Source organism: Oncorhynchus mykiss, chromosome 13 (genome assembly GCF_013265735.2).
Source record: "Oncorhynchus mykiss isolate Arlee chromosome 13, USDA_OmykA_1.1, whole genome shotgun sequence".
In the NCBI taxonomy this organism is placed as follows: Eukaryota; Metazoa; Chordata; class Actinopteri; order Salmoniformes; family Salmonidae; genus Oncorhynchus; species Oncorhynchus mykiss.
In genome coordinates, this window is record NC_048577.1 from 14,969,705 (window position 1) to 14,982,474 (window position 12,770).

A 12,770-nucleotide genomic window follows, 5' to 3' on the forward strand; every position below is an offset into this window, starting at 1 on the left:
CCAAAAACACACACACACACCGCCTCTGAGACAGCCCCCGGCCCAACGTGCGTGTGATCGGAATCACTAATGAGGTTACCGCAGCGATAATTGACGGCCATTTAAAATGTAGGGAGTCATTATATTGTGGCTTGGATGGTTTTAATGAGAATTATGGATGCAAAACCAATGCATTTTATGTGAATCAAACAAACAAACCAAAACAGGGAGATGGAAGGACAGAGGGAAAGGAGGGGGAAACAAAGCTAATGGCTTTGGACTAAACAGGAGGAGGAGAGGACAGATGTTTGTTGAAATCTTACTTCTTACCGCCGCCGCAGGAACTCAATATGTTGTCAACTGTTTTCTAACATGTGTACACCCTCTTGCCAAACATCAGCTACTGTACAGTGTGTGTGTGTGTGTGTGTGTGTGTGTGTGTGTGTGTGTGTGTGTGTGTGTGTGTGTGTGTGTGTGTGTGTGTGTGTGTGTGTGTGTGTGTGTGTGTGTGTGTGTGTGTGTGTGTGTCGGCTAAATGCATCGTTGGCTCTTTTCACAGACAAACTATTGATATTTTGTGTCCACAGCAGTGCAAGATGGGATTATTTTCATATTTCAGGTTTTCCAGACAGATGGGCTTTCACACTCACATGCAATTTAGATCAATGAGACCAGAGGATGCAGAGAATCCACTAATACATGACAATACATATAGTTATCTATTGGGCTTTTCTGCAGGTAGGCAAACCTCACAAAGATTTCTGTGTGTTTGTGTGTGTCCATATGCACATGGCTGTGTGAGTGTGTGTGTGTGTGTATAAGTATCTGCAAATGGGAACACAATATCCTGAGGACAGTCTTGAGGCACAATGAGCATGTCAACCCATCCAGCACATAAGGGCTGTACTGATAGAGAGAGGCTGCTGGTCCAATCAGTGCCCTGTCTACAGAATGCTGCTGCAATAGCATCACAGCGGGGTACTGACTGTGACATCAGAGGAACCACATGGAACACCCCTGCTGATTCCCACCCTGCAGGCCAGGTGTGTTTAGACACACAGATAGTGACACACACACGCAGACACAGGCACACATGTACTCAGGCATGTATATATTCACACCCTGAGACTCCAACTGACATCTCCACATAGAAACACACTAAATCTCTGACACCAGCAATCACACAAAAACCTCCATCTACTAAAATCTCCCTCATGTCGCATCAACCCACACAGTAAACATTCCCTCACTCACAGCACATAATTTCAACTCTGCTAACCTGTGATCCTTCTCTAACCCACTGTCCAGCTCTTATAACCTCTGGTCCTTCTCCAACCCACTGTCCAGCTCTTATAACCTCTGGTCCTTCTCCAACCCACTGTCCAGCTCTTATAACCTCTGGTCCTTCTCCAACCCACTGTCCAGCTCTTATAACCTCTGGCCCTTCTCTAACCCACTGTCCAGCTCTTATAACCTCTGGGCCTTCTCCAACCCACTGTCCAGCTCTTATAACCTCTGGTCCTTCTCTAACCCACTGTCCAGCTCTTATAACCTCTGGTCCTTCTCCAACCCACTGTCCAGCTCTTATAACCTCTGGTCCTTCTCCAACCCACTGTCCAGCTCTTATAACCTCTGGTCCTTCTCTAACCCACTGTCCAGCTCTTATAACCTCTGGGCCTTCTCCAACCCACTGTCCAGCTCTTATAACCTCTGGTCCTTCTCTAACCCACTGTCCAGCTCTTATAACCTCTGGTCCTTCTCCAGCCCACTGTCCAGCTCTTATAACCCACTGTCCAGTGACTAACAACATTAATCTAGTCAGTTATACCATCGGGTCATGTGAAAGCTCCAGCGCCAGCTCCTCAGTATAGGCCAGTAATTAGAAACAGTGTGTCAGCCTAATACTGCTAAATGCACACACACACACACACACACACACACACACACACACACACACACACACACACACACACACACACACACACACACACACACACACATTCCTATTTTCCCACGGTAACACCAACCCAAATGCTCCTGTGATCTGCCGGTTCCATTAAGATGGATTACTCCCCTTTACATAATCATCTTAAACTGATTAATATGGTGTGGGAGACTTGTGGAAGGTGACTTTTGTTCATCTCAGAGGCATTCTGTCTAAAAGCCATATGAGGGTAGAGTATTGTCCATCTCTCCAGTGGCTCCTGGGGACAACAGGCCCCATTAGGACTTAGCAATTTTCTCTCTTTCTAATACGTTACCTCATTGTGGGCTTCCTTATTAGGGGTGTGAAGAGCACTTTAAGACCACACTATGGCAGGATAGGAGTCGGTGTTAAGGAGGATTGGAATCAACACTGCAACAGACAAGCATGTGGAATTGGAGTTGAACAGAGTGTGACTTGCCTCCTATATTCTAGTTAAACTCTTGCTAACGTTAATTTTGGGTGTGCACACACACACACACACACGCACGCACGCACACACACACGCGCGCACACACACACTGTAGCGGTCTGCAGAGATCCTGTACCAGTTACCAATAGCGGTCCGGGATAGTACTGTAGCTACTGCAGAGGCCATTTGACACCTCCTTTATGAAGAGACGCAGTGCGCAGGGCTGGCTGCATAATGAAACACAACCCTGGCTGGAACAGTACAGTACAGTTCATCATTTGGGCCTTAGTCTGCTGAAAAACTCTGTACCCTGGTTACAACACACAGCCTTAGTTCTGGTTAAAAATGCAAGGATTACAATATGTGTTGTTCCCCAGATAAAACGGCTCTGTTATAACCTCCTTTATGACTTAAGACATGTTACATCCTGTATCATTAGAAACGTCACACTACATTTTCACTAAAAATACAAACCAAATGTTAAAAAAGTGGTTTGTGTAAGTTATGGTCGTCCATAAAGCCAGAATCTTCAGTAGGCAGATACAGCCAGTCAAGGGTGAGTCGAGTGCTGAATTCAAAAACCAGGCAGCCATTTGACAGAGAGAGAGAGAGAGAGAGAGAGAGAGAGAGAGAGAGAGAGAGAGAGAGAGAGAGAGAGAGAGGGGTGACGTAAACTCTAATAGCTAAATAACTGCCCCCTTTCACCTTATATGGCCAAGAGACATCCTGCTCTGATCATGTGACTTCCTGTATGATTGAAAACGAAAGGAAGACAGATAACTTCTATGTACATTCCTTTTACCAGTAACAACTTTTTTTGGTGTAGAATAATCTGTCTGGTGAATCACTTTTACCTCTACCTCCCATTAGAGATCAACGCCGACCTGTCATTAAGTGAACTAACTAATATATAAGCATATAACTTGGACGTTTTTTGGTAAGTATTTTATCCAACTTAACCTTTTCAAATTGCAGCTGTTTTATACTCTGTTTTGATATACTGTATGTAAAACGTAGTTTATTTCCTTCCATATATATATAGATATATTACCTAGTCAGACTAATTTTCCCCTTTCTTACTCGTCCAATTCTGCAGTATTGTGCATTGACACACTTATTTGTGGTCAGGGAGGAAATTCCTTAAAATTGGGGAGGATATGTCCATGTGGGGAGGAGATTACTTCACTACTTCTGCACGAAGAATGGCTCTGTCAGGGCCACGGAATGGCAGAACCTACATCATGTACCATGGCACCTCTTGGTGGGCTGCACAGAAAATCATGGCCAAAGGTTTTTGTCAATCCAAGTGTGGCATGTTGGGGCAGGGTGTGTATCTAAGCCGGGACCTGGAGAAGGCTAGTAGATACCCCCTGGACCTCACTGAACACCAGGTTGTCATCAAAGTTAAAGTCAATGTGGGCAAGGTGAAAAAAGTAGACCGCCAAGGCCACCCTTTGCAGAAGACGTGGCATGATGAAGGTTACGACTCAGCCTGGGTTCCTCCTAACTGTGGCATGGTGAAGAGTGGTTTAGAAGAGACCTGTGTCTGGGACCCAAACCGCATTACTGTTTTAGACACTATCAAATCAAAAACAGAACCCACCTTACAAAGTGAGGACACTGATGAGGAAGAGGATGAAGAGGACACTGGGGAGGAGGAAGAGGGGGTGGAGGGAGAGGAGGAGGATTATGAGGAAGAGGGGGTTAATGAAGAGGAGGGGGATTATGAGGAAGAGGGGGTTGATGAAGAGGAGGAGGAGGAGGAGGAGGAAGAGGATTATGAGAAAGAAGGGGTGGAGGGAGAGGAGGAGGATTATGAGGAAGAGGGGGTTGATGAAGAGGAGGAGGAGGAGGATTATGAGAAAGAAGAGGAAGCAGATGGGGACACTGAGGAGGAGGAGGAAGAGGAGGAAGCAGATGGGGACACTGAGGAGGAGGAGGATGAGGAGGAAGCGGATGGGGACACTGAGGAGGAGGAGGAGGGAGACGAAGAGAAGGAGGAGGAAGCAGATGGGGACACTGAGGAGGAGGAGGAGGAGGAGGAGGGAGAGGAAGAGGAGGAAGCAGATGGGGACACTGAGGAGGAGGAGGAGGAGAGGGACACTGAGGAGGATTATGAAGAAGAGGAGATGGAGGGAGAGGAGGATTATGAGGAAGAGGAGGACTCATGGTGAAGATAAGCAGGCTATTCTATGAACTCAGTGGTGTTTTTAACACATCTACTCTCTCTCTCTCTCAGGCTGAGGGACAGAAGTCACCATCATTGTAAAATGTCAGCTAATTTGTTATTTTGGGAAAGTAATTTCTGTAGATGTTTACTTACTTAATGTGATTCATTTGCATTTATCCCACAGGTGTGAGACACGATAATGGTCATGATTAGGGACATGAGTTTTTCCCGACCACAATGGCCTGACCAGGAAAAACTCCAGGCTCTGGTTATGATACACAGATTTAGGGGCCCAATGTTGTTCCTGGTCAGGTACATCATACTTGATATACGTTGAATAAAGACTGCAAGTGCTTCACATGTACTGTATAGCCAGAGGATAATAAACATGTTTTTGTACTTGCTGACCTTTGGTGGTAAAGCTATTACCATGCTGACATCAGACAATCAATCTAACAACCATAGAAATATGGCTGAAAATACAGCTAAGCCTGTCGACTATCCACGTACTCAGACATTATTGTTAAGGGAATTTTAATCAATAATGACTAATTATGTATACATTTCAATCAGGACTGACTAATCAGAATACTACTATGTTACTGTATATGTATGAATTTTCTTTTAATCCTAGTACTGAATATAATGTGTATAAATATAATCAAGAATTAGAACAATGACTGTCTGTTCCTTGGTAGAAATGAATGAACTATATCGCCAGACTGGCTAGAATGCTTATCTACACAGGCTGACCTTGGCTCTAGACTGATGTGGGAAGGCTTGAGAACTATACAGCCTTTCTACCAGTGTCAAGAAGTGACGGAACATTTAGAAAACGCTGACGTCATTTTCAGTTTATAATCTGTGGTAAAATGTATCATGAGCAGTACTCACGAGAATAAACGCAGCTGGTTGATTTCAAAGGCTGGTCTCTGTTCATTTTATACAAATAATGGTCTTACAAACTCTTATGAATTGACAGAGTGATTCATTTTGATTGGGTATTATAAAAGAGGAATTTAATTCATGTAACAATTATACAGTGTGTTACAATCTAGACAGACATACAACCATAACACAACATTAAACATTATTCAACCCTTCTCCATCCTTGCACAGTGGGGGAGCTGTATAACACGCACGCACGCACACACACAAACTGCAGCAACATGTCCAGCCCTAGTCTGTTAATCTTTGTGGTCATCCTCTGGGGACAGGGCTGACAGAGATTTCCTCAGTGTGCTGTTACCCAAATGTGTATATATGTTACCCAATGTGTGTGTGTCTACTAGCTCACCCACCACCACCGCACACAGGCGGTCACCACACGGCCACGCCAAAGCCCCTTGCATACCTCCCCCTGCCTCCCTTTTCTCCCTCTGTCTGGCTGGCTAACAGTCTGTCTCCCCTCCACCCCCAACTCACCCATCTCCCCTGCCTGTCTTCCTCACCTGTTAAGACGGTAGCCACACAGGAACGACCAGGGAACATTGGGTCCTTGATGAAAATGCATGTTCTGACACTCGCATTGGCGGATATTGTGGCCTTACCAATACAGAGGGAATCAGACACACACACACACACACACACACACACACACACACACACAGTCTTGAAAGGAGGCTATTTGAAGTAATGGAGCATGTCAATGGAAGAAAATGTCAGATTAAATATTTATTTGAAGTATTGCAGATCACATTCAAAGCAGAGGTACAAAAGAAGTGGATTTGCTACAGCTGACCGATTTGTCATAATTGTATTTTATTTAGCTTTGTGTTATTACATGAAAATGTGTTTACATATTAAATCAACAAGAGCGGCTCAGTCAATTACTACAGTTATTTCATACTTGTTTGTGAAAGCATCACGACCGTGAACGATAACAATCTGTCAATAATCTCTGGTGAACAGACCACGTAGACATACATGGTACCGTAGATCTGTCTTTATACTATGACCACTGACGAGTAGCAGTAGTTACGTGTTTTCATCACTGGTTATTTGGACAAATCATGATTTCGCAGGTGTTATGCACCTTTCGAATTTCGGAAGGGTAGGGGACATTCGGCCCATAGACTTGCCTGTAACTTTCAAAGAGAGAGGGTGGAGCTTCTTGTTCTGGTTCTGCTCCTCATTTTAGCATCTCTTAATCTCTTCTCTTAACATGTCTGGACCCAGAACCTAATCGAGCAGCTGACCAATTACGCAAGACTTTAGTTTTGGGTGAACTGAGATTAATATTTCAATATCCTCATACAGTCACTTTGTTCAAAACTGGACTATTTTTAACTACAGTCCCTGCATTGAAATGTACCTCTCTGTAGTCACAAACCAATAAATGCAGGTATTGTAAACAGTAAAATGCCCAATCGAAGTTGCAAGCCACAGTTAAGGCAGAATTTGCTCCCTCACAAGGCAATAACAACTGTCTCTGGGTCGTTAAACAAATCAACCAATGAGAAATCAATACCTGACTGGCTTGCAGTCAGGCAAAGCTGAGAGAGCTGCGTTCAAGGGCCGATAAGAGCTCTTCTTCTGAGGGTCAGACGTACACACTTTTACAACCTCTCCTTAATGCATTTCTAATTAGACAATGGTGTAGGAACGATGGGTTGGAGAGAGCTGCGTTCAAGAGAGGGCTGATAATTGCTCTTCTAGCAAGGGTCAGACAATGTTACAAGACGTACAACTTCTTGTTAATGCTTTTGTAATGAGGAAATAGTGTAGGAACTATTATGGTTGGTTGTGCACCCTCTCAGAGACACCACATAGGCATGACTCTTGACACGTGAGCCTTTTCTTTTAATGTAATCTTGAGAATATTCAACAATAACATCCATAATTATTACTTATTTGAAAAACAATATACTCAACTTAAATTTAATACACTTATTGACGTTTATTTATTGTCTGGCAAGGCTACAGAATGGCATGGTCTACAAAATGTGCCATGGCACCTCTGAGAAAACTATATGTAAAATCCTGACCAAAGGTTTTTATCCATCCAAGTGTGGCATGTTGGGGCATGCTAGTAGATACCCCATGCACCTTGCTGAACACAAGAAGGTTGTCAGAGTTGCCAGAGAAAAAAGTTGACCGCCAAGGCCACCCTTTGCAGAAGACATGGCATGACGAAGGTTACGACTCAGCCTGGGTTCCTCCTAACTGTGGCATGGTGAAGAGTGGTTTAGAAGAGACCTGTATCTGGGACCCAAACCGCATTACTGTTTTTGACACTATCAAATCAAAAACAGAACCCACCTTACAAAGTGAGAAAACTGATTAGGAAGAAAAGGAGGATGAGGATTATGAGGAAACAGGTGTGGAAGGAGAGAAGGAGGAGAAGGAGGGGGAGGAAGAGAATGGCAATTTATTAATTAGATTAGCTCTCATCCTGGGTCCTTTCTTCCACGTCCTCTCTCGCTTCCTTTTGAAAAAGTTCAAAGGTAATTAAGGAGAGGTGGCGTGCAGAGGGAATGTGGACAAAAATGCACTTGTATGAAATGAGACTCTCCTGAATGGGCGTAACCAAAGAAGACCTTTGTAGCACTCAACATCTTTCAAGGTTATTTTTGTCCTACTGAATCTAAACTTTTGTAATCTGTAAAAACAAGATTTTCAGATTTTTCATCATAAATCCCAGTTGGGATGGGCCGTCACATATTAGCTTGATTATAATTGAAAGGTGTCAAAAAAATATATATTTTTATTTTTGCCATATATGATCCATGTGAATAAAATGTAACTTATTTTAATTCAACTTCAATTCAAATTCTGTGTGGCCAATTCAGGAGGCGGCGGAACAAAATGAGGATTATGAGGAAGAGGGGGTGAAGGGATAGGAGGAGGAAGGCGAGCAGGAGGAGGAGCAAGAGGAGGATTACGAGGAAGATTTATAGTGAAGATGAGCAGACTATTATATGTGTTGAAAACGTCTAGTCTCCCTCTCTCAGGCTGAGGGACAGAATTCACCATCATTGTAAACCATGGCTAATTTGTTCTGTTGGGAAAGTAACTTCTAAATATGTATTTATTTATTTAATGGCATTAGCTATTAACTCATGTATTTAAGGTTTAAGGCAGAGGTGTGAGACATGATAGTAGACATGATTAGGGATGATTAGGGTCTTTCCTGACCGCTTATGACCAGATTTGTTCCTGATCAGATCACATACATGATATAGGTTTAAAGAAGTCTGCATAACATGATTGTGTAGGATAATGAAGGTATATTTGCACTTGTTGACCTTTTGATGCTAAACTTGTCTGGTAAGAAGTGAAAGGGATGAACATCCTGACATCAGACATTCAATATAACAGCCTTGGGGGCGGGCTCTACTAAGCTATGGAATTGTTTTAAGAAGGTCATACCAAGGATCATTTAGCTATTTGATTTGGAATTTTAAGACCCCTTGAAGTATCCCCCAAAAAATATAAAACAATTTTTTGATGAAAAACGTTATCTGGCCTTGCTGTTATTAGCCCATACAAACGCATTGAATAACAGATTCACTTCATGAAACAACAAAGAGTCCCATAAATACTATCTAAAGGAAGTTTGTTCTGAAGTGTCAGAGGTATAAGAAATATATATACTAATATATATATATATATATATATATATATATATATATTTGCCTGTATTTAATCCCTTATTCTTTCACCAAAAAATAATTCAACTTGAACCGGGGGACCTTCAGACGAGTCTTGTGGGCATCCTAGAGCAAAGCAACCGAAATGTACCATACATGTTCGCGAGAGTCTCACCTTTGCACAGTGGGGTGTGTGTAGCCCAAACGATTTGGATGCTACAGGCAGAGGTTGGCAGATCGGCTGTACTGACTTCAGACGAGTCTCCTGAAACTTGTGGGGGCCGTAGAGCAGAATGAAGAACACCATCGTGTTCCATGGTTATATAAAGGTGAAATAAATAAAACAATTTTTTTTTTAAATAGAAGGGTAGGCCAAACAGATCAGAGGCTATAGATTATTTTGTGAGAAGACCGATTTTCGAGATGTCTCATGGTCTGAGAAAACACCGTTCGAGCTCTGCCACCTTTCACCGCTGATTTGGAAGTGCGACATAGGCGGATGCAGGGGATTGAGATGCATCCAATGCAAACAAAAAAACGGATTTCTCGAGCTTAAACATATTGTTGTATTATGCTAATTTCGATTTCCGCGAGAGCACAGCCATCGACTGTCATTTTTTTTATATGGAGTTTGTCCCACCTTTGCTGCTATAACAGCCTTCACTCTTCTGGGAAGGCTTTCCACTAGATGTTGGAACATTTCTGCCGGGACTTGCTTCCATTCAGCCACAAAAGCATTAGTGACGTGGGGGACTGATGTAAGGCAATAAGGCCTGGTTCGCAGTCGCGTTCCAATTCATCCCAAAGGTGTTGGAATGGGTAGAGGTCAGACTTCTGTGAAGGCCAAGTCAAGTTCTTCCACACTGATCTCAACAAACCATTTCTGTATGGACGTCACTTTGTGCACGGGAGCATTGTCATGCTGAAACAGCAAAGGACCTTCCCCAAATTGTTAGCACAAAGTTGGAAGCACAGAATTGTGTAGAATGTCATTGTATGACGCAGCGTTAAGATTTCCCTTCACTGGAAATAAGGAGCCAGAATCATGAAAAACAGCCCCAGACCATTATTCCGTCTCCACCAAACATTTCACTTGGTACTATGGTAGCGTTTTCCTGACATTCGCCAAACGCAGATTCGTCTGTTGGACTGCCAGATGGTGAAGCGTGATTCATCCCTCTTTTTCCACTGCTCTTGAGTTCAATGGCAGGGAGCTTTACACCACTCCAGCCGACGCTTGGCATTGCGCATGGTGATCTTAGGTTTGTGTGTGGCTGCTCGGCCATGGAAACCCATTTCATGAAGCTCCTGACAAACAGTTCTTGTGCTGATGTGACTTCCAGAGACAGTTTGGAACTCGGTAGTGAGTATTTCAACCGAGGACAGACGATTTTTACGTGCATCAGCACTCGGTCCCGTTCTGTGAGCTTGAGTGGCTGAGCCGTTGTTGTTCCTAGACATTTCCACTTACTGTCAGTACATTAACTAAGGTAGATAAACAACAACATGCAGTATCACGGTCATAGCAAGAACATTCTGTAACTGTTACTGAGAATGTTATTGTAGTGGAAGTCGTCTGTTGGTTTATTCTATGGGTTGGACTAATTTGCAAATCATTGCTTCCAGTTTAAAATCTATTGAAAAAGCTGACATAAATGCATGTGACAGATTGGGGAAATAATGCATATTCTGTTGCACTCTTCAATTGGCTCCTCTTTCTTATATTAAGCGGTTTTTAAAATGATTATTGAGAGGTAACGCTTACTTCAACGTATGTGCAGTTAAAATATGGCCATAGAATCAATACGTATCTTTGACGTCAAGAAAAGAAGTTCTCTCCTTTCATTCAGCTCCTAAAATGCACCTGACTTCAACGTCTGTTAAAGATGTATTTTCAACGTCATTTTGCTTACTGGGTTAGGTCTGGTAACAAGACAGTGTCTAGGTGTTGTTCTCCAAAGAAAACAACCCCGTCATAACATCCTTCAATCTTGTTTGATTGGAAACAAAACTTAAGTCTACATATTTGCATATTAACAGCACAAAATGCCCATCATTACATTCTTACCTGTACCTGCATCCTGGATCAACATCAGTTAGACAACTCCAGATCTGTAAGTATTTTAACCAAATAATCCTAATCAAACTTGATTAAGTTTAATGTTTTGGAATTCCAACATTATAATGTTGATAAAAATCTATTGACGCCAGTGGCGGTCTGTGCCATTGAAGATGAGGGAGGACAATTCTTTTTTTTTTTTTCATGAGCATGGCCTTATTTCTATTACAGCATATTGGATGACTGTCATTCATATTCCATTCACATCGAGATGGTTCAGGATACTACATGATACTCAAATTTTCCCTATTTCCATCATGAGGTTACTAGCCTATGAATGAACGTTTTCAAAGTAGGTGTACACAGGTTGACATACATTTTTTAGGCGACAGACAGTGACAAATGGACAGAAACTGACACATTCAATACCGCCTTGCTCACTCCTCTTGCTTGCATTTAGCTGATCTAGTGTCACGTTGTATAAATGATTGGAGACAGGCGCAGGAATATGTAATAGGGGTTTTTAATATTCCACCCAAAAATACAACAATACACGGGACAAGACCCGTAATAACGAGTACACAATACACACAGCACGAAAGCCGAAACAACAAAGCACAAGTACTCACAAGACCAACGGACATGGGAACAATAACCGACCAAGACAATGGTGAACAGTCACATATATACAATTACTAGTCAGTGGAATTGGAATCAGGTGTGCGTACTGAGACAGTTCAGTGACGCCTAGAGCCCGGTGACGTAGACCTCTGGAACTGGTGCGTGGAATGAGCAACAGTACCGGGGGAATCCGTGACATTTGGGATGTAATCATTAGTCCAACAGTTGCAAAACGAGAGTTTCTATTGGACGAATTCAGGTATGTTATCCACATTTCATTCTGTTTGCTTCTGTTTAAGAAAAATTTTTCAACAGAATTGGCAGAATGAATTCACATCTGATGACAGGTAAACACAGTTCACTTTCATGGCAGCCATACTGTACTCCTTCTCGTATGTACATGCTCTCCTCCTCTCACCTTTTCCCTCTGCTTGTGTACTTCAATGCACAACCCATCAGCTGTATGTGACCAGACAAAACATAATTGTCAACATAGCTAATAAAACTAATGAGTTAGTAAACCAGCTACAATCATGCAGTACTGTGTGTACAGTCAGTAAGCAGTTTAGCAGTTACACCGGCAGGCCCCAGTGGCAAGATATTAGTTAAACCAAAAGCTTACCTTGTTTTGGAAGAGTTCCAGTATTGTGTTGGATAGCCATAGCCAGCTAGCTAACATAACATCCCTCTGTTTGAGTTTATTAAGTAGGCTAAACTAGCAAACTGCATTTGCTAGCTAAGTACACTACAGGTCAATAGTTTTAGAACACCTAATCATTCAATTTTATATTTTTATATATCTTTATTTGTACTATTTTCTAAATTGTAGAATAATAGTGAAGACATCAAAACTATGAAATAACACATATAGAATCATGTAGTAACCAAAAATGTGTTAAACAAATCAAAATATATTTTACATTTGAGATCATTCAAATAGCCACCCTTTGCCT

At 42.3% G+C, this 12,770-nt stretch overlaps 1 protein-coding gene across 1 annotated transcript; it reads left to right on the forward strand.

Moving 5' to 3' along the window:
- The first annotated feature begins 3,112 nt into the window (after positions 1-3,112).
- On the forward strand, positions 3,113-7,831 carry LOC110487288 (cilia- and flagella-associated protein 251). Its single transcript, XM_036942596.1, has 4 exons — positions 3,113-3,312; positions 3,472-4,381; positions 7,305-7,333; positions 7,555-7,831. Exons 2-4 carry the CDS (start codon positions 3,533-3,535, stop codon positions 7,829-7,831), a joined length of 1,155 nt encoding a protein of 384 aa, XP_036798491.1. The 5' UTR covers positions 3,113-3,312; positions 3,472-3,532.
- The last annotated feature ends 4,939 nt before the right edge of the window (positions 7,832-12,770 follow it).

Coding starts and splice junctions, on each gene's coding strand:
- LOC110487288 (XM_036942596.1), top strand. CDS start 3,533: ATGTCCATGTGGGGAGGAGATTACTTCACTACTTCTGCACGAAGAATG. Junction 4,382..7,304: donor ACGAAGAGAAGGAGGAGGAA/GCAGATGGGGAC, acceptor GCACCCTCTCAG/AGACACCACATAGGCATGAC. Junction 7,334..7,554: donor ATAGGCATGACTCTTGACAC/GTGAGCCTTTTC, acceptor TATCCATCCAAG/TGTGGCATGTTGGGGCATGC.